This window comes from Coloeus monedula (assembly GCF_965178545.1).
Source record: "Coloeus monedula genome assembly, chromosome: 7".
NCBI lineage: Eukaryota > Metazoa > Chordata > Aves > Passeriformes > Corvidae > Coloeus > Coloeus monedula.
In genome coordinates this window covers 14,664,676-14,687,952 of record NC_138787.1, presented here as the reverse complement: position 1 = coordinate 14,687,952, position 23,277 = coordinate 14,664,676, and the positions used below count along the sequence as shown (strand labels likewise).

The 23,277-nt window shown below is 37.9% G+C and overlaps 1 protein-coding gene across 2 annotated transcripts in view; it reads right to left on the bottom strand.

The window, feature by feature from the left end:
• Positions 1-23,277, bottom strand: part of RAPH1 (Ras association (RalGDS/AF-6) and pleckstrin homology domains 1) — a 91,799-nt gene that overhangs the window by 9,137 nt on the left and 59,385 nt on the right. For both annotated transcript variants that reach the window (XM_082284879.1, XM_082284880.1), the window contains 9 exons: positions 18,340-18,417; positions 15,453-15,612; positions 13,142-13,263; positions 11,417-11,482; positions 9,871-10,014; positions 8,558-8,668; positions 5,733-5,831; positions 5,003-5,123; positions 3,287-3,429 (listed from right to left, as the gene is read on the bottom strand). In XM_082284879.1, the coding sequence (XP_082141005.1) occupies positions 3,287-3,429; positions 5,003-5,123; positions 5,733-5,831; positions 8,558-8,668; positions 9,871-10,014; positions 11,417-11,482; positions 13,142-13,263; positions 15,453-15,612; positions 18,340-18,417 (1,044 nt within the window). The remainder of the gene's footprint in view (positions 1-3,286; positions 3,430-5,002; positions 5,124-5,732; positions 5,832-8,557; positions 8,669-9,870; positions 10,015-11,416; positions 11,483-13,141; positions 13,264-15,452; positions 15,613-18,339; positions 18,418-23,277) is intronic.

Below are 23,277 nucleotides of genomic sequence, written 5' to 3'. Positions count from 1 at the left end.
GAAGGCCACCAAAAGGATTAGAGTCAGAAGCAATAAACAGTGATTTTACAGCAAACATGGGGTGTGCCTCTACCTGTCACATTAGGTCTGGAAGGCAAGAATATTAACAGGTCTGGAACTAAATCAAGGTGTTCACATTACAAAACAGAGAAATCTTGATCTCTTGCAAGTGTTAGTCTGTAAATTGCCATTCTCCCAATCACCCAGGTTAATGAATTTTCAATTAGCACCACCTGACCTTAATTGTGCCCTGTATAAGGCACCATGGGTGTGCTGCCCTTAGTTGTGCTGAGCTTCACTTTTGACACCTGAGACAGCAAAAGGCAACAGGAAAAATAAAGGCGGCATAAAACAGAGAGGGAGATGAAGGCATAACAGAATAATTATCTCTGAATGGCAAGACCTTGGAGAATCTTGAATTTGTCCCTTATAGCAGACACAGTGAGCATGCATTTGGGTACTCCTTGTAGCATCTCGTTTGAAAGGATGTGTTCAGAATCTAACAAGCAAAATAAGACTCAATGAGATCTTAACTGCCCAACTGTGAACAAATGAATAAAGTATTCTTTGGGCAAAGAACAATCTTTCAAAATATGAAGTAGATGGATTATCTGTTTTGGGAAGTTTTTCTTAATCTTAGATATATTTGAAAGAGGGAGGTGTTTTCCTCATACCGATTGAAGACAGTCCTTTTTACAGTGAACAAATTAAACACTCAGGACAGAGAAAAGACTATTGTGCATCTCAGGAGGTAGAGCCCCTCCCATTTCCACAGAATCAAATTAAATTTCAACGTCCAGTGATACTTTGTTTACAGAAGAACCTTGAGAGATTCATTGTCCTTTTTTTGTCCTTACAATTATGTGATGTCCTTCTGTGTATCTTGAGAAATGATTTATTGCATACCAGCAATTCCTATTTGTAACATATATCTTCATGACTATCTGAAATTCTAAAAAAATGCTGTAAATACATATCTTTTTAAAATATCAACTGTGCCTTTTTTCTTAGGCATTTTTTCCTAAGAAAACAAACTTTTTCAATTGAACTGTTTGCCATCTCTTTTCCCATGCTTTTGGACTGGTTAGCAAATTTAGGTCAAATATGATAGACCTCTAGAAATCTCAGCATGTTTTCAACTTCAAGAAATTGTTGCGAAGTTACTGGCTCACCCATTTTTAATTTGTGAAGGTACTAGTAAAACACCCTGGCTGGAAGGAGGAGCATCAATGTCATCTCCCTGCTGAACCACAGCACGCTCTGCCCTGCTTGCTGAGGGGGATGAGCCAAGGCTGACAAGGTGGGAGAGAGCTGTTGCACAAGGTGAAGGGGCATGCTGGAAAGTTCTGCCACTTGGCAGCAACCTGCCCACAAGAACTTCTTAAGCCAGCTCTGACACCAAAGCACTGGAGCAAAGCTGCCTTTGAGGTAAGTGGAGACTAATCTGCCTAAAGCATGTCTCACTATCACTGTTAACACCTTCTCATGTAAACTACAATTATTCAAAACTGCCGTTGCCTTTCTTGCCACACAGTTTAACATTTTTCACTGCCAGTCTGATTTCCTAGTTATTGAAGTTCCCTGGGCCAGACTTACACTGTAGTTTCACTGAAAGTAAATTTGTCACCAATTCACTCAGAATTGTTTAACACAGCTTCTCTAAGTTTACACAGTTCATTTCATTTGGATTCTTTGGAAGTTTCAGGGCAATCCATTTACCTGTGTTATGCATGAGATGAAGAAATACACCTTTTCTTGGATTTGCAGAAAGTGATGAAATCTTGATATATGGATGGCCCTCAACAGGAAGCATTCTGAGTATTTTATTTTTAACATGGCTTTAATCAGGTAGCATAAAAATTCTTGGGGTTTATTTAGATGAGCAATTGCCAGCAGCACGACAGATGTGATAAAGAGCAGCAGTAACCCCAAGGCAGTGAACTTCAAACTTTTGCTTAAAATCTCACAGAGAGTGTATGTAGCAGCAGGACTTACACTGAACCCAAAACTTGAGGAAAAAGTAACATTATCATTCTCACAGCAGTACTCTTTCACCTCTGTTGGATACCTGCTAGCAAATGCCCCATCTCGTGCAGTTATCCCACTCCTGCAGAAATGATGCATCCTATACCCACACAGAAGCCATCTGCTGATGGACATGCACCACGTGTTGCACTCATGCATTAGAAAAACTTGGACCATAATTTAGCAAGCTACATTCCTGTACTGAGTACTACATTACTATTAGAATCAGACAACTTCCAAGCCAGCAGGCACTGCAGAAAAGTTATGAATCCCAAGGGGTGCAGCCATGTCAGCTTTCACACTGTCATATGCTTTCTCATTTGAAAAGGTGATGTGTTATCTTATTTTTAGTTATTTATCTGAGGCACCAGTGCCAGGTGTATTGACTCATGGTTTTAGTTTTAAAAAGCTTGCTTCTCTAGCTTGAACCTGGGGTCTGGGGAAGATTCAGAACTGACAGAAGTCATGACAGCTTCTCATAGTGCACTTCCACATGTAGCTGCTACAGTTAATGATATTTAAGGCTGTTCAGGAACCTGGAGATTCCTTCAAACCTGACAACAAACCAGCTTCAGTGGAATTTCTCCTGTGCTTGCAAATTTTCCACAGGAACCACACCAGTTTACGACAGAAAGAACAGAAAACTAACCAGACCACAAAAGACCTGAGACCCAGCCTCAATGGGTTAAAATCTTTTGTAACTCTCTAGGAGCAACAAGAGATACCACATCTGCCTTAATCCACAGCTGCTGACAATGTCAGTACTTTTGTTTTTACCATAATTACTGAGATTACTGGTTCCATTTCCACCTAATAAAACAGAAAACTTTTGAGTAAAAACTACGGAAGTACTTAAAAAAATATATATCTGCTTTCAGGCTCCAGTTATTCACATCTTTACAATGGAAAGATGTGGCTACTTAACTGGAAGAAGACCTTAGTGAAAGAATTTCATTCAACTTGTTAACAGCTTATCTTTTTATTTTGTCTTCATTCAACATTAGTTAATAGGACTCTGAGACGGGCTGTATAATGCCTTCAAAGAACAAAAGGCTTCTGTGCACACAAATAAAAGAAAGAACAGAAAGTTGCAGGGCTGAATTACCTGACGAAGTGAATCCTAAAAAACAATTATATAGCAGTCTAAATCAACCACGTAAAACAGAGAAGAAATGCCACTCAAGACAGGTGGAAGAAGTACTACACCCTGTCTCATACATTTTGTTGGGCGTTGGTTCTCTAACTAAAGTCTTCTTGTTACCTTGCTGGATTCCTCAAGTTGAGTGCCTCGTTTCCAGGCCTCAGAGAACATAGAGCTGACAATGCTTTGGGAACGGACATGTCCAGCTGGATGGGTGTCAGAAACTCCACTGTCAGACTGATTAGAATGATTTGACTGGGATTCTGTTCAAAAAAAAAGTTAGAAACAGTTAGTGTATGCTTCTGAACGTAAGAGTAATGTCAGTATGCTTATAGTGCAACTCTGTGTGACTTGTTAAACATGTTATGCCTGCAGAGGACAGTGCTCCCAGTAATGACCATATAAACCAGCTCATATCCAGGCCATTACCATCTGGAAAATAAAACAGTGCAACAGATGCCTGATATTAACCAAACCTGAAGCTGCACAAGGATGAGAGCATGTCAGATATGTTTCAAAGTAAAACACTGCAGCTGTATGGGTTCAGAACCATGCTACAGCCCCTACACTTTGGGAAAAGACCCATTTCATGCAGTGCACGCAGCCTGCTCCCTCCAGCACTCCTTCCCAGCACAAGCTTAGAAACAGACCCTGGCAACCTACACCAGCCAAGGCAGGACACTGCTGCCAACGACCCATTCCTCAACACAAGAGAAGGACTGATGTGCATCCTGCAAGTAGCCAACACAGATGATACTCTGGGTCCACAGGGTGTCTCGACAAGACAGCAGCAGGCACTGCCAGACCAATTTATTCAGCCTGGCACCTGCTTTCTGTGCAATCCCAAACTGTCCTCGCACAGGTTGGAATGCAACTTTGGCAGAACATGCATGGCTGGTGGGCTGTGGCTCAGCTCCCTACAAGAATTGACACTCTATCAGAAGAACACCCAGCTTGGATGGAGAAATTGTCAGTAACCAAGAATTTACCGCTATGCCACACAGTTAAAACAACAAGGTACCTTCCCAGTTAGGCTGCATTTGCTTAGCTCATTCTTACAGGCTACTTTCTGAACCTGTTCAATTCAGTAGCGTTACTTCCTGACCCGTATCTGTGGTGGACAAAACACCTTCACACAATAGCACATTTTCAATAATGAACCAGGTCCCTGAAGGTTCAAAATCACCCACCAAAGCATCAGTCAGCCCTGAACAGTGAAATTACACTGTATAAACCATATATCAATTTTTCAACTGTTATGTGCAACAAGAAACCAGCCCCAGTTCTGCTGAGAGATAAACAGAAGCACATTAATGCAGGCATGCACAATTTGACATAGGAACAGAAACAGTATTTTCAAGTTTTCTCTAAAGAGATTGTCTGGATCTTTGCCTTTGGGCAGGGGCTATTTCTCATTTTCCAATTTCAAATATTTCAGTCAACAAAGCAGTTTAAGAACTATGCATATATATTCTATGAATCATTACAACATAAATTTGATTTTTCAATAGGTGAACACAGAGGCATCAGGAATTTGAAATTATGATCCCTTCTCTCAGTATCAGACAAATGTTTCTTTGGAGGTGAACAACAAAGTACTGCATATTCCAAATACATACACCATTGCAAGTAATATAGCAAAACAGGTTTTTACTTGCATGTGCATTATCTATAGATGAATGTTATAGATAAAGTCTATGTTTTAGACTAAATATAGCATAAAAGACTTTGGAGAAACAGTCCATTTCCTGCGAAAGTCCCTCTTGAGGTGTCCAGACAGCAGATGATAACAAAGGCAACTGAATCTTTGTATTATGAGATAGATGACACTGTTACCTGGCAAACTAGATGAGCTGGAGCCTGACTTGATGCTGGAGCTAGACAAGGAGGTCCAGTCATATGCTGATTCTGTTCTCTTCAATGCTTCCTGATAGTTCATGTATAGTTGCTTCCCGTACTAAGCAAAATGACAAAGAAGTTTAACAACTCTATATAGGCTGTGCACCCTTTTCAGACTGTTGAGCTCCACCTCTGGTTTCTTTAATCCATCTTTCCTCCTGCCAGCCCCCCCCAAGCAACACAGGCTCTCTGTTAAGGAGTTCAGGCAATATTAATTGTTTTAGTGAATTGCTGAAAGAAAGAAAAACAATTTATTTATGCTAGAAGAGACACTGTCAAACAAGAAATGGTCCAATGAATAAACTAAGACAAGCTGAGGATCTTGGAAATCAACTCTATTTTCTAAATTCTCTTCTCCTGCAAGCCTTCTTTTTTAAAATCTGAAAGGAGCTGGCTAAAATCTATCCATGATGAATGTCAGAACTGTGTCATGTGACAGGGGTGCAGCAGAAATAAGAAGAACAGGCCTAATTGCTGAATTATTGTAACAAAGCCTAATAATTTTACTAAGGAATGAAAAATGTAAGAAGATTTTACAGTTCATGTTCAGAATAGTTAAACAGAGGGAAGTTAGATTTACCATGTATTTTGCTAAGTAATTGTAAATGGTTTTAAGCAGGTGATGACAACTACTCATGACAACAGTGTAAGACTGCCTGGAGGTTACCTTAGCAATGCGGATGCCATTGATCCACTGGTGTAGAGTTCTTACATCATCACAGCAAAGATATTTGATATACTGGGATTTCTTCTGGATCTGAGGATGCTGCAAAAAAATTGTACATTCTCATCAAAGTTTTAATAGCTAGGAATGCAAGGAAAACATTTATTTTTTGAGGTCTATACAGATAAACCTAATACTGGAAGCTCTTCAACAGCAGTCTGTATTTAAGCCCACTTAAAAATGTTTCAGAATATTTCAGGAGGTGACTTTCAACGTGGATTGCTTCACACACAGACTGGCAGTGTGTCCAGCATGCACCCATTTCAAGTTTGAAACACTAAGAAAGGGCAAGTCTTCCACTATTTTAGGGCTGCAGTACTTTCTACCTACCAAGAGTCTTCCGTACCTATGGACTGACTCACCACTTGACAGAGACAACTGGTATTTTATCTTTGTCTCACATAAAAAAACCCCAAACTAGAGGAAAACAAACACATTGGTCTTCTCTGCCTTTGAAGGCTTAAGTGAGACACTCCCAAATGACATACTGTTAAGCATAACTCCATTTTCAGCTTGTAAAGACTTCAAGGTACCCACCCTACTGATATAGGGCTATCATCTAAAAATACTTGCTGCTCTCACATGCATGTATAGAAAATGAAAAGGCATTGTATATATCAATTCAGCAGTCAAGAAACAAATGCATGTTTTTCAAAGATCAGTTACTGGAAATCATTCTGGATGGATTATTCAGTTGTTTCCTGTCCATGCTGTAGAAGTTACAGGTCTCTCAGCTGTTGGGGTAACTGAAGACTCCGGTTCTTATCATTTCCTCTGTTAGCTTACAGCTCAGTGACATAAGAGTTTTGCTAGGCGATCATAGGTATTTAAGTTTTACTGAAGACTGTCTGAAACATATATCAAAGAACTTTTAAGCTGTTTCAGAATAATTGTGTTGGAAGGCAACAGGATAAAATATTTATAAATGAACAAGTTTATGTCCACAGAATATATAACAAATTTTCTTATGACATCAGATAGTTGTTTTTCATTTTTCACTACCAGCCTCCTTCACTATGTGTTGTATAACAAAGAGTCTATAGAAGCAAATACAACTACTTTGCTAACAAGCCAGCTTCTTCCTGGACTTGTTCAAAAATTGGTTACATAGAAATAAAAGAACTTCTCAGAAATCTGACATTTAGGACCAAGGAGTCAACTTTATATACTAGCACACAAATATTACATTTAACAGTAGCACAGCACCTGACTTGAGCACACTAGGTTTTGATATAAACAAAGGAAGTGAAGATAAAGACAAATCCAGTCTGGATGTCAGTAGAGAGCTGGGCCTTCAGTTTTTATTTGCCATTCACCTGTCCCAAAGGACATACTTCCCAGCTTAGTGTAGTCATTATGGCACAAAGCTCTATTTCTATTAAAAAAAGAAGTGTGGTTTCTATACATTTGTACTAATTGAAAACACTGATGTAACATTATAAGAACTTATGAAGGCAGAATCCTGCTTAATATAATAATTTGGTGATTCATCAGTTCCACACAGAAAACATAGCTTCACTTGGTGTAAGCTGCCCAACTAAATCTACCCCATTAATTTACTTAAAGGGACAATTTTTACACATTTTTGTGTCTTCATTAATGTTACCATCAAATTTTACGCTCAGAATGGCAATAATTTTTTTAAAAAAATCTACTTACTCTGTGTGGTCAAAAAGTCTGAAAAAGTAATTTACTATTAACCTGTCCAAATGATACAGACAAAAGTGACATGTAAGCAGAAAAAATTAATTTACTTCAAGGAATTTATATCTACCTTTGAATACTGATATTTTTGTTTGCATTCAATGTCCTATAAGAACATGGGAAATACTTCCAGTTTCAGCTGTGTACTTTCTACTAACATCATGTCCCATATTTAATATTCAGTGTCTCCTCAGTGGGCTCAAAGACATGATGCCCTGTCCACTGGAAAATGAAATCCTTTTTCAGGCAGTGGACAGGCAGCCACATGCTCCAGGCACAGTAAACAGTCTAATGTACTGATATATACAACACCAAATGAGCTCCAGATCACAGAGGGGAAAAGTGCAGCTATAACCATCTCTTATCACTGGCACCATTTCAAATCCATGAAGACACTTTACTTGCTGTGAACACAGTGTGAAAGCCTGTTTTAAAATAGCTTGGTACCCAGCTATCTTGCACGAACTGGCACCATTCTGAACACTACATGGGAGTCAACAGAAACTAGGAGATGTGTTGATGCAATTAAAGTAAGTTGATGCACTCAAGTTATTAGATCAGTTTAAGATCAGGTCACTGGTTTTATAACATTTTTTGCTACTTCTTTCTACCTGTCCTTTATACTCAGAAGTTGCCTCCTTTACAGCATCCCCATTCCCTCAGGTTGAGCAATAAAGGGTAGACTTGAATATTTAATATCAATTTCTGCACTACTCTGGACCTACACTGAGAAGAGAACTCCCAGGAATTAGCATTTCAAGGGGTATTATCTCTTTGAGCCTAAACAGTTGTAAGGTGTAGAGTTGCCAAATGGAAAAGAAGACTTTAGTATAGGTTTTAGAGTATGATGAATAATTAAATAGACTGGCACTCATCAGTCTGGAAATAAAACAGTTCAGGGCAATATGAAAACGTTTATGGAGTCACAACCAGCACAGAGAACAGGCAACAACTGTTCACAAACTAGTCACATTGTATACAAGAACTAGAGGAAATGAAAAGCAGCTGATGGTTCAGAACAAGTAAGAGTGAATTCAAGGTATAGGCAACTGCTGGAGTGTTACCTTTAGTACTAAACAATAGTCTGTGGGTGCCTTGTATTTGTTCCGATAGTCCTGTCCATAGTAAACACTGACATGGTCTAGCTGTAGAAAGCACACAAGATCCCGTGAGACCTATGAAATACAAAAACAGTCATTTACAAAGTATCTTTATAAAAAATCCACATGCATTGACACAATCAGTAATGCTAAGATCCAATACTAATGTAAGGTCTACTTAAGGTCAAATACCAGTTTCAATCTGATTGGAAAACTACCAACAGGAGATACAGCTATGCACAAACTCTTGCATCACACCTTCATTTTTAACCAGGATATCGTTTTTCAAATTCAGTCTGCTTTTTGTGTTTTGTCTGCATTTTGCCATTTGACAACATTTTACACTGGACTACTAATGTTTACTCAGAGTGGCTATCAGGAGAAAGTAAGTATGATTGGTTCATCAGGAAGTTATCAGCTGCTGGTTACATTTCACCTTGGTAATAATCAAGGTTTCCAAATTCCAGTGTGACTGTGAGTAGAATTCTAAAGATCTTTAGAAGCGAGTGTAGGGCAAAGAGTTTCAACAGGCTATTTGCATACAGGTTGTCTGAATGAAGCAAAAGAACATCTGACATGCATTCAGCTCTAAAGGGAGCTGTTTTGATGATAGAGATTTCCTCTTCGTTCCCAGCTGCGTGGGAGATGAACTTCCTGTACTGGGAAGCAGCTGATGCTGTCAAGACTGATGGATTCATGGATGACTTGAACTCACACTAGTTTACCCTTGAAGCTGTAACATATTTGTAGTGGCTTTCTACTTATTTTACATTACTGATACAGAGAACAGCAGTAAGTAATCCTGAAGAAATGCAATTACACTTACCAATTTCAAAAAATGTAGCACCATTTGGTCCAAAAAGAATCCCGTTTATATGAACTAACTAAACACAATGAAATTATGCAGACTGGTTATGGAGTTGGTCTGATACTTCATGATCAACATTTGCAGAGCAATTTGGTCTTCCATCTGAATTCTGCTTAAGCAAAGATAGCTTCTTAGCTCCACCAAAAACTTTTCCTCAAGTATTTCTGAACATCTAACCCTAAGCTAACTCAAGAAGCAGACCGCTGTATTCTTGTATTTTTAAAGTGGGGTTACACCCTTCACATCAAGTGCTGCCACAATAATTCACACAGTATTTCCATGATAAAGCCTTTTAATTAAGGGATGTGGCACTTGGAAAGGCACAGTTAAGCCAAAACTTAAAGCCAACTCTTGTCTGCACCGTTTACCAGCAATAAACAATTCAGAACAATTGCTTTAAGTAGCATACCTTCGCCTTCCCTTTAGGGACATAGTAGATTCCAGAAGCCCGAAGAAGGAAGTAACGTTTCTTCCAAGATTTCTTACCATCCTCTTTCAGCCACAAAACTCCCTCAATCTCTGGCACAGTTACAGAACTTCCACAGAAGCATTCCTGCCAATAAACACAGTGGTTTGGGAAACAGACAGAACAGAGAGCATGCACTGGTTTGTTTTGAATGACTGGAATTCTTTATCCAAGGAATGCACTCATAGCAGGGACAGCTCTTTTTTCACATGAGGTATGAACTGCAGGTTAATCATAGATGCAATAAGGTAATTCAGACAAACATGATAGGGTGTCTGAGCATTTGCTCAGTGCAACAATGACAAAAAGATCATTAGCAGCTACTGTAAAGATTTTCTAACCACTGCTTCTCAGTAATAGGTACCCCAATGGCTTTACTGGCTTTAAGGTCACACGGTCACCTTACATAGCCTCATACACAAAACCTAACTGTGCATCCATCAGACACAGCTGCAATTCATTTCAGGAGTACTTCGCTGATACTAACTGCCCACAACACTGCAACTTCTGCTAAGGTTCTATTTATAAAGAACTAACAGAGAAAAACCAAATGCTTTAAATACACTCCAGATTAATATGCAACACAGAGACTTATGAATAATCCTACAAGACAAAGAATTAAGCAGAATTACAACTCTCTGCACGTTGTGGCTTCAAACAATTTTTTCATCCAGCATATACATACAAACACTTATTAAAACCCATATTAGCAATATATTAATAACATGCATATGCTACTTCTAAGTTAAACTGTATTAAGTTTAAACCAAAATTCAATACCCCAAATATTTACTTTTGGGTAACTATGTAAATCATAATCATTATTCTGGAAATCAAGTGGAACCTACGGCAGTTCAGCCATGACACAAAAATATTTAGTTTTAATCTTATGAAGGCTATATTTACTGTTTGCTTTATTTGCTCCACACTTTTATGCCCTTAGTTCTGTAAACTGCTTAATGTGTTTGATAATAATTAGTTTTCTGTCATGCATTTCTTAAAATTCAGTATTTGTTTTTATTTTAAAATGTAATTAAAAATTTTTTTTCTACTTTGCTTATTATCAATATTTAAAATATTAACTTAGACCAGCTTAACCCATGCTCTAGAATTCTGTAGAAATTAAAATTTGAAAAGTGCTAGTAAAAAAATCTCTACCACCACAGGTCAGAAACCCAGCTGATAGTTCTGCAAATTTCAACTTGGAATTATTAGGTTTAGCCATGGCTACAGGCAACCTCAATTTGATTATCACTGTGTATGGTATTTTAGATATTAAACAAAATACAGAAACTTTTTTTTTTAACTGATCAGAGCTGAAACAGTGTAACATTAAAACAGCCATTTATCTCAAATACAACACACTCCATTCACAGTCTTCCAGAATTACATTCAGTTCCGTCCATCAATTTTAATCACCACAACCTTTTGCAGTTTGTCTTCAAGCTCCAAAATGACCACTGTATCCTTTTTGGTTTGATATTCTTACCTCTAGCAGCACCTCTTTATTTCTGTCTGCCATCTCAGAGGTTTCTTTCTTCCCCAGAAGATAGTTCTGTAATAAAAGAAAGTTTAATATTTCTATAGGCATTCTGAAATCAAGCCAAATGGCATTTCTTGTTTGCTTTTCTGTAGCAGTAAGAAACCACAGCTTTAAACTAAGAACAATGCATGAACTGAACAAAACTTTGTAGACTGAAACTGTCAGACTGCTAAATAATACATTGAACTAACTTATCATCAACTTTACCAGAAATATCAGTCCATACTCTTACCTAACAGACTCATAACAACATCATCCTGACTTTCCACAAATCAAACAGCTCTCTGTTACAATGCATCCAGAAATAAAAATACAATGAACTTGTAAATACTATAATAAAAATATAAAAAAATCCCCAGAGATCTGCTACATACTGCCATTATATCTGTGTTCAAAGAAGTACACACAGAGGCAATGTACTTCTTTCCACCTTGTTCCGAGTTTTGCTGACTAGAAATGTTTATTTTCACAAAGAATTGCTAAATAAAATACTCGTCGACTTCTTAAAAGGAATCTAATTACGCACAGGCACCATAACTTATTAAGTAAGTTTTGTACTCTTATTCAGTTTGGAAAAGACTAGGACAATGAAAAGTATCATCTTCCTGACCCCTAGCTCTAATACCGGAAAAAACCCAAATATTCACAAAGTTTAGCCAGTTCAATATTTTAAACCAAGGAGAAATATATTTGGTTTATGATGGTATCTTACTCCTGCGACAGTGCTTACTAAATGTACTGATAGTAAACCTATAATCTACAAACTTTTAAAAAGAATGTAGAGTTTTGATGCTTCAGTGCAAAGCACTTGCATAAGACTTGGTTTTCAGATCTTGCTTAAAAATAAATGAAATCAAGTAAACTGATGTTGTCCCATAGGACAAGCATGCAAAACTGACACCCAGTTTAAATCCAATAAATTAGCATATAGCTGCCATACAGATATAAAAATAATCATATGCTCAAAAGGGAATACATTAGATAAGAGTTAAGACAGATCAATTGATATTACATGCAGTTCTTTTCAATTCAGATTCTTCAAAGAGCCACCTTCTGCTTTTCTGTTTCTTTACCTTCACTCCCTTACAATACTGAACTGCTGCCAGATACCAAGTCTGTAGCTATCATTTGAGAGAAGAGAGGGCCATTTGACAGGAAGAGGCCTTCAGTTTCTCAGCCAGGGAGCAGGAAACAGCTGAATATAGGCAGGTCCCAACTTCCACAGGAAGGGACACATGCTCTCTTCACTGGCCATTTGACCACGGAGTAGCTACTCTCTTAAGAGTTTGTCTTCCCCTTCTTGCCAGCAATTTAAGAACGTACAGTGGAGAGACATTACTATCAGCAGTATCTGTCAACACCTTTCTTGCATATTTGCATAATTGAGCAGCACTAAGTATTGGTATAAATCCCTGGAAACTGCCTGCCTTCATGTGCATTAAAACTACTCACAAACACATTAGCAAACAGATTGCTTCAGCTCATGGTTGTGTCTTAGGGATTGACTTTGTGCCAACAACACTGTGGATGTACGCAGTGCTGAAGCGTAAAGTTGCCTGGCACTTTAACACATATACAAGTACCAAAATGAAAGTATGGAAATGAATGCTACCAAAAGAGTAAGAAACTGCAATCAGCCACACATGCATTCAGTACGAATCTCAGGCTTACCTGTGGATTCTTGAAAAGTGCGTATTTTTCTATACGTTCCACGAACATTAGTTTATTTTGACTATCTCTTGTCCAGTTCAGGAGATTTTCAACTAAATTTTCATGATCCTCAAAGATCCTTTCTGCAGCAATAAGAGAGCAAATACATTGGAATCCGTTGCATTTTGTGATAGAAACTAATCTGTAGTCATATCTAAGAGACAAGGCATATATGCAGAGAAAATAGAGTTCAAGATCTACTACACTAGGGAAGAAGTTTATGCTAAGAGACTAAAAGAACTTAGTCCACTTCCTGACATGCCTTGTTTAATTTTATACATACAGTCACTCAACACGGACTTTCGTATCTTCAAGTTTATAGCTCCATCAGCATATGAAGTGTTTCTATTTTTTTAATCTGAGAAGGCCTACCATCCCACAGGAACACTGCAGACTCAAATGATAACACTTCAAATTTTATGAGCACAAATAAGGTTATCACATTTATGTGTTTTCTGGTCTACACAATTCCCAGAGGAATGCACTGGGTAGCTTTTTTGGCAGAAAACTTCTTTCTACATCCCCAATGATTATCTCACTCAAAGTAAAAAAATAGTAATGGGCAATGATCAGAGGGAAAACAAAACGCTTCTGAAATGTGAAATACCCACGGCTAGTAGGGATATTGTAAATAAGTCTGAAAACTGACACTGGCTACTTCCTATGATCTCTCTTGCTCAATAAATGATGTACCAACAATGGCTTCTGAGAACTTTGGTTCTCAGACAAAGCTCAGTCAGAATTTTGGTTCTCAGTCAAAGCTCTGAGCTTTGACTCTCCACTGAAACTACTAGTGCACTAGTACTAGCACTTCAGAATACTGAAAACAGACAAAAGAGAACAGAGTAAGGAAAAAGAGGAAAATTTACTGAAATGGTAGAAAATAGCTGAAAATCCTCATTCTAAAATAAATAAGAAGAAATCTTTGGGAAACCACTAGACCAACTTTCTTATCCTTTTAAACACACTGAAGTAGAACCTAGCTGTTTACCATTTATTCCTTCTTCATTTAGGCCACACAGTGGCATTTCAGGAAATTAATTTTTTCAGAATCCCCTGGGACCTGCTTGACATTTCAATTGCACCTCAAAGTAGAGCATGATTTTCTCCCACAAAATCAATTCCCCCACATTCTTACAGAGGGTATATGGCTGATCACATCCCAACCTAGAAGCTATCGCTAATGAAGACTCAGATGACAGATGACATCTCAACATCTTAGTGTGAATGCAACAAAATGCCATCTGCAGGGAGTGTCACATGGCAACACACTACTGAGGTCTCAGTGCATTCTGAGAAGCTTCTGAGTTATGAATTATAACTTCCATCAAGCTCTATAACAACACAGCAATAATGTCTTCCAATAAATTTAAAAAGTCATTATTACCTAACAGAAGAATGAAACAAAAAAGCTTCAGATGACTATGATACAAAAGTTTACATCTCACTGCAGCTTCATTAGTGAAACTGGATAGCTTTCAAAACATATCAACTCTCATTACAAGAACGGACTTTATTAAAATTTTAAGTTTTTGAGCCTAGTAAGATATTATTTTTCATGTGATAGGTACAAGATTCAAAGAATACCCTGTCAGCCCACAACAACCATCTGGCATGCTACACTACCTAAAATAGACAAGGTTTCAACCAAAGAGAGAAGAAACATTAATTTTCATTGTAATTTGAAATCAAGGTATTTGGCTTCCGTTCTGGGTTTTTCTTTAATCAAAGTCAATAGATAAGATGCACCTTACTCCTTCCCCTTAATTTCCATTAAGATGCTATATCCTTTGGCTAAATAAACAATGTGGTATGTGCAATGCAGTGCAAAGGAGCTTTAACTGCTTTTAGAGGAATACTGCTAATTGCATTATAATATTTAATAGGAAAAAATTGTAGATAGGTTTATGCAATAGGAGTTATTACTATCAGTTCAAAATGCTAATTACAAAGAGGAAGAAGCACAATAAGTTTTTTATCTCTTCTTTCTTCTGTGAAGAATATATCAAAACTGAGAGGCTCAGTGGGCACACATTAGTAAGACTTCTATAATACACAGAATTCAGCCATGCTTTTAACATAAAAGAAGAAATCATTTTCAGATCATTCTGTAATAAGGTCAGTCATGAGCTTTATTACACGAATTAGCACTTACTAGATTAATGAACGGGATGATGAACATTATGAAGACAAGTATTTAAATCATTCTGAGGATACAGACTACTGCTGCATCAATGAATAAGAATTAGAAATTCTTATAATTATTACTTACCCATTTGCAATTCAGAGATGGTTTCCACCAATGACCAGTCTAAACTGTAGCCACAATGTGATTTGTCCATCAGATTGTCTAATACTTGTCTCACTGTTTGCCTCTCATCCACCATCATTGTTTTCGAGCTGTCATCAGACATATGGACTCTGATCACCAACTGTTAAGCAGAAAATTAGGAAAACAAAAGGAAGGATTAATCTACCACATTCCAAATAAAAATAAAGTTTTTAAGATCTTGTTTATTCTTCTAAGGTTTTCTTACAGTAGCATAAAATTCAATCAAAACACTCCCTCAAAATGTAAAAAGTCATAAATGATGGCTAGATATTTGTATCATGAACACTTAACACAATACTGTTCTCCTTCAGCATAAGAAAGTAAATATAAAGGCAGCATAAGAAAGTAAATATAAAGGTCTTTCCAACACAACAAGAAAGTCCTTCAGTTGTGTGTTAAGGAGGAAAAAAATCCTTCCTGTCAGGGTGTCCTGTTCTGATTAATAAAGTGTCTTTCAGACAATTTTTCTCAAATATCTAGGTGGAACAAACATAGATACAGAGCTCTGCACAAGCTTACAAAGAATCTGAATTTTTTGGATGTGCAGTTTAAGCTTTCTGCCTGCTTCCTACAGTATTTTCTAAAAATGCTCATTATGTAAACAATATAGCAATACTAAATCTTATTTTTCTGGGGAATATGAAGCAGTTGTGTGAAAAAATCTGCTTTTAAAACACAGTGGCTTTTCATAGGCATTTTAAAGAGATCACTGTCCAGAAACAAAAATCCAGCCCTTTTTTAAAACCAATCTAAAGACTGAAGACAACAGATTCTTTTTGCCAATCATTATTACTTCCATTTTTACATCTTGTTCAGCTGGAAAAGATAAAACCTGCTAGTTGTAATACACTGGTTGGCTTGTTAATTCCCATCTCCCAGCCAGGACAGTTTTTCAGCTTTTGATCTACAAACAATTAATGCAAAAGGCATTTTAAGCTATTGAAAAACTCCAGTCATAAAATAAAAATGCTCAGTTTTAAGGGCACTCTCTATTCTTTGAGAGTACATCAAGTAATGGCAGTAGACTTTTCTCCATTTGGTAAGCTCTGTCTTTAGACTGGAATACTTGTCTGTAGTGCTTTGGTCCAAAATACTCATTACTGTTTATCTGCTGTGAGGTAAGAATTAGGAGAAATGCAAAGCAGGCACCAAACTTGAAAGAATATAAGAAGTTTATTAACAGACCTAAAAGAGGGAAAAAAAAATTATACCATCTTCAGAACTTTCCTCCCCCCCACCTTCCTCCCTTCTCCCACTGACAATGTAAAAAGACAACCCTTAAGATGTTCAGTCTGTTTACCACTGCCATAATAACCTTGTTCAGTCCATTTAGAAAGAGAAGTCTCTTCTTGCTCATGCTGTGAAAACATTATCACAACGAGACAGCCGCCCACTTCCAAATATTGTTCAGTCCATTTAGGAAGAGGAGTCTCTCTGCCTGCGTGTGAGTCCTTTCCCCCGACTTGCAGCTTTTCCCACAACTGCTTTCGAGGGTCCACTCTTGAAGTTTTTTGGGGTACAATTTTAAGGTTGAGCCGTTCAGAAACAAAACCAGAGGCCCTTCTCCTTCCCTGGGAGCAAAGGGTCTTCCTCATCTTCATCTCTAGGACTATCTCTGGGAGCATCTCTAGGAACTGAGGTTTTCTCCTTTCCCATTTGGAGCAAAAGTCCTCATCTGGTTCATCTCTAGGGACTGAGGTTTTCTCCTTTCCCGTTTGGAGCAAAAGTCCTCATCTGGTCCATCTCTCCCTGTCCAAACTTCTCATGAAATTACAGCTGCGTCAGCATCTGCCTATCTCAGCACAGGTGCTTTTGCTTACGAGTTGAACACTCCACCCCCCAAATCTTCATGAAATTACAACAGGATACTCTGATATATCATAGCTTCACAACAGAATTTCAGCTTTAAGCATCTCCTCTCTCTCTTCCCTCAGGTTTCAGCTCTTCACAGCAATAAAAGGGTTAATCTCACCTCGGCCTTGCAGCTTTGCAGCTGGAATGTTGAATTTTTCTTATCGCAGTGGAGAGGGGGGAGAGCCGAGCCGCTCCGGCTGCCCACGGCAAGGCAGTGGGGGGGGTTCCATGGCTGGAACAGGTCCATGGCTCCAGGATGGCCGTGGCCCGGCCCAGCCTGGCCCAAGCAGGGCCTGGCCGGGCCCGCTGGCCCCCACACGGGGCCCGCAGCCACCTGTGCCAGCGCCGGAAACGAGAGAGAGCTTGGGGGGGGAGTTTGCCTATTCTTAAATGTGGATCACAGAGGTGGTCACAACTTTAAGTGGCTTAGAGAATTGTCCATATTCAAACTGTTAGGTTCTATATAGGTTCTGATAGGTTGATAGGTTCTATCAGTTCCCAGAGGAAACTGTAAGCACCCCTTAGCAAGGGCATCCCTTCCGGGACTATGCTTGCTAACCTATGACATTGTTTTCCATTTATCACTGGCAAATCCTGCTATGCATAATGGGAAAAGGTGTGTGAAGAAAACAGGCACAAATTTTAATCATGTGACTGCAGAATATACAAGAACAATCTTAGGAGCCTGGACCTTCATTTCAGTTCTGGGTGGAAGTTGGTAAAATCTTCCCAATGAGCACTAGCTGAAAAACAAGCTATTCCTTAAGAAAAACATAATGTTATTCCATATCCGAGGATGTTCCTGATTAGGTCCAATCTAGGTGGGAAACCACATCACTGCTCAAGATTAGAACACTACAGTGTTCCTATTTTATAAAGGGCAATAGAAACAAATGAGAAGAAGTTTGCCCTCATTTTCCAGGTGAAAAAAAAAATAAAATAAGGATCGTATAAATTGGTATAACTAACTTACCTTTTTCACTTGTGCTTCTTTAATCTTCTCTAATGCAACCCTAATCTTCTCAGCTTTCAATTTAGCAGCCTGTTCCTCCTAGGGGGACACAACACACAATTCCAGTTAACACAAACTTCAGTCAGGTTTCAGTGGGCTTAAGTTTGAGGCTACCATGCTTTAAAACATGATCTGAAATGCTGATTTGCTCACCTATAAATCTCCAACTATTTCTTAGTGATGATGAAAACTATTACTTTTTAAGACAAAAAGTGTTCCTATCTAATATTTAGAAATACAACTGCCATTATTTCCAAAGGAACATACAATAGACATTTGGCATTTCTCCGTTCTCCTGTACTGTAAATAGCCTTATGCTACCAAATATTTCAGCATATTATATATTTACAGTCATAGGTTGGGAAAACACATATTCAACTTGAGTGCACAATGGAGTACACCCAAGAGATTTTTGTTTGATCAACGTAAAACACAAATAGCATGCCAAGAAGTATCTGAATGTAACAGCTCACAGAAAGTATAGAAACACATCCTATAACTAGGATTCCATGCTACATGCATCAGTTTGAAAGATTTTGAACTATTAAATTCATTTGCAGTAAGAGGCTTGAACACTCCCTTTATCTTTACTAAATCCAAGCTGTATTTCTCCCTGCTTTAAGCAGCTTAAGACACAAGGCAAATAAGCATTCTTTTGCTCTTCTAAGTCACCTCTTTTTATTACAATTGGAAATACATTCAAAATTCAGGTAACTTAAATCTATCTGCTGACACTAAAGAAAACTGTAAAGTTAAGACTAGCAATAAAAATTTTTAAATTCTGGAGATTATAGATACTTGTGTTGAAATTGCATTTGAAACATGCAGCAAAAAAAGCAACCATCGTTTTGAAAATGACATATGCAGTTTTCAGACTTTCAAAATCTTAAGCTGTGGATCTTCATTGTGATTAATATCCAAAAATATCATAATTATTTTAAAATCTCTAACACAAACAAGTCTATTAAAAACCACACAAATCCCTTCCAAAATATTCAGTACCCTTACAAAAGAATAATTAATATTTTTCCCAGAGCCAAACTACCATATCCCATCAAAACATTTAGCATGCCACAAACATTTAGTTCTCTATTGCTTTCTTCTATGAATGTCATTCAGTTTCTTTACCATGTGTTTAGATGGTTGCTTTTCTCAAAAAAGTCAAGATTCAGCTATACTGAAATCCACAGAGCTTAAGGTTTTGACTTCTCAGTAAGTTACTAATATTTATACCAACTGCTAAATAACATTCCCATGTTATTTTACTGCACTCTTAGTAGCTTTTGGTTCTTCACATCTGTGACCATCCTGTACACTAGAAAAAACATCAGCTGGACAGGACAGTATGCTGCCTTGTGAGAAACGTAATTCTTTTCAATAAAATGAACCAGTAAGTTGACACGAGCAGAAATAATGTGAGCCTGAAACCTTATCTGGGAACTGAATTACCCAGGAACATAGCTTTTATTAGTCTACAGGGAACTACAGCTTTTTATTCGCAATAGCAATGGTGTCCTATGGCTTAGAAAGGTTAAATCAGATTAGCATTCTGTGAAAAACAAACCATGTCATGATACCAAGAAACATTTATTCTTCCTATTTCTTAACAGTAACCATTTCAATGTGTAGAAATAAATCATTACTAAAAAATGAGGCTTCACAGCACCGAGCCTGACAGAGCGCAAGAAGCATTTGGACAACACTCTCAGGCACATGGTGTGACTCTTGGGGATGTCCTGTGCAGGGCCAGCAGCTGGACTCAATGATCCTTCTAGGTCCCTTCCAACTGAGCTTATTCAGTGATTCTGTGAAAGACCTGTAAGTCTCTAAAAGTGATGCTATGCACCTGTTCATCATGAAATCAGAAAAAGCAAAAGACACATTTTATCATATATTTGGAGGAACTGTAGTTCATAGTTTAAAAAAGCTGCTCATTAACCCAACCAAAACCTTTACTGCTGTACAAAAGTTGTCAGCATGTTTGGGTTTGCTCTTCATTCAAGTCAAGCAGCACAATTTTCCAGCCCATTTCACTGTACGCCTGTGCAAAGCACCAGGAGCACCTGCCCGCCACAGTGCACACCACAGTGCACAGGCAGCAACACCAGGGCAAGCAACAAGCTTGTGACCTCTCATACACCTGCACCAACACAGCTAAAATAGCTTTGGTGACCTCAAAGTTTGTAATCCATCATTCCCTAAATGCTTTTAAAAATAAATAAATATGTAGATGAAAAAAGACTTTAAGGATTTACTATTTTAATGTGTACCAATTACTTTTCATTTCCTACTCAGTTTAATGTGGGTCCAGAGATTAGGATTCCTTATACTTTTATTAGAATTTAATGAACTCAGTTTAAAGTAAAAAAAACCCCAAAACAAAACAGATTTACAATTCTCCAAGTAACAACTGGTTTCAACCAGTAACAAGTTATAAAAAGAGGTGTGAATTTACTAACTGGAAAACACAGTGAGGAAAAGAAAGCAAGAATTCAAAATTTCTGAAAGCATATAGTAAGTAGTCAAAGATTTTAAGATATTCTGAGCAGTATTAAACTAAGCTCAGGCCACTGCTGCACCACTGCTGATGTGGCAAACAATATTTCTTGGGAGAAGGAGGAAGAACTATGCATTTTGATTCCTTAGTAAAATAATTTAGTAACTCACCAAAACTCAAACCATTTATTCCGTTTCTCTCCTAATGGCCGAAGAAAACAGTCCCCTGCCCATCAGAGCCACCATACAACAGCACTTACACACAAACACAGGCTCTCTCCTCTCCCTCTATGTGAAAGCAACACAGCTTCTATCCAGGAGGAAGCATGGGCAGTCCATCAGCTTGTACTAACATCTAACAGCCCTTTTCACTGCACAGGGAGACAGGTGACAGATGGCAAAAATATTCAACTGCAACTGTAAACTATTCAATGCCACAGTTCAACTATCAAGGCCAGCACATCCAGTCCGACCACACTTAACTTAGGTATTTATTTCTCCTTTGCTAGCAAATACTGGCAACAGTGATAGGAGTTGCTGGAGGGTTATAAATATGCAGGTAAACAGCAGGACTGCTGTGCTGTCACAGCTTCACAGGCGGTACAGACAATGTCAGTCCCTGATATGGCCATACACCTGCCTCCCCTGCACTGCTGGGGCCACACACACAGCTCACTTGCAGCTGATCTGGAGGAGAACTGACACAGCAGAAAAGGTTCAGCAGAACCCACTCCATGGTTAGACCGCCTTAACAGTCACAGGCAAGCCTTGGAAACACACCAAGAAGATACACATACATACATACACACACACACACACACTTTATAAAAACACAAAATATAATAGAGAGTCATTTCCACCTCTGGCAGGAAAAGGATATTCTCTTATAGTAGCAATATGCATCACTGCCAAATTGCAACAAATTCCTCACTTAACGTTCTGGGACTGTTGTTACACTTGCATTTTAAAGCTTTGAGCTAAGATTACTTTTGGTTATGGAAAACACTGCACCTGATTTAAAGACTATTTGGCAACATACTTATGTATAGAACCTGTTAATCCAAAATATTCAAAGATATTGTGAACCAAAATGGAAAATGCGTATCTCTTCAGTGCAATGGTCTTAAATTAATGACCTCCTTCTTTGCATTTATATACCAGAACTATGTGTTGAATAATTTTAACCTACAGTGAAATATCAGAAAGAATAACACAAAAAAATATAAAGTTAAGATTTCCGTAATATAGTGACAAATCCTGTTTCCTCCCCCAGTTTCCAATTAAATATGCAGTTACAAGATATTCCAGCTGTGTTTTAGCATCAAAGATGCAAGATGCGTGCAATGGCAGAGCTGACCTTGCCCAAATGATTTTGTGCCTCACATTTCTAGGTTGGAGTTTTATTTTTTCTTTCATTTTACATTTTTAAGATGTTATTAACTAATCTCTTTTACAGACATCACAAATAGAATGGAAAAAAAAGGGGGGGGGGGGCAACACTTAAGTAAAGTACTTAGAAAAGCCAGTAATTACATGGTAAGAGGTAAGTAAATTCCACATTTTACTTAAGTTAGCAAGGTACATGCAGAAACTAAAAATGCATAAAGTAAGAAATGTCATCTTTGTTTAATATTTGCTTTTTTTCTCTGAATCCTTTGAATGCAGGTAAGAAGATAACTAAATACAAGTAGCACTGACTTCTGAAGGACTAAAAGCAGGTAGCCACTATTTATTTTCCCAACTAGCCTTGGGTAGAAAGGCAATCACCTGTTTTGCAAGGACTTTCCTTGCAGAGCTTGTACTGAAACAGAGGTTCCTGTTACCAGAGAACATCATATTAACATCTCCATTTTTACATAATTACCCAAAACTTCAAGACATCTTTATTAGCCTCATGTTTAATGTATATCAGTCTGAATATTAATCACATTAATGAAGTTTTTCTTTGATTGCTTTCATTTATTATTAAAAAGAACACTAGAACAAGAGTGTATGTGATCAGCACTAAAACCAAATGTGTGAATATTAAGAGCAGTTCTTCTGCTCTTCTGTATTTCTTGATAAACTCATTAGGACAAGCAGAATATCCCTACCCTAAAAATGTACCACGGTTGCTGCACATATGCTTAGTCCATTTATAAGCAGTGAGCTTGTGTTTGCAGTAGTAGTTCACGGCCACTCTCCAAACATATGTTCATTGCATTTCTTCTCATAGTAACGCTAAATAACCTCTGTCTGGGTAAAGCAGAAAGGGAAGCAAGACGTGAGTATCTGAAAGCTCACTTAATGTGCGTGTGCATTCACCCTGGTGAGGGGTTCATCCTCTCCCGTGTAGATTCACCACACATTTCCTCCTTCTTTCTTCCCAGTTTAGTACAGACTTTTCTACACCTCTGGAATATT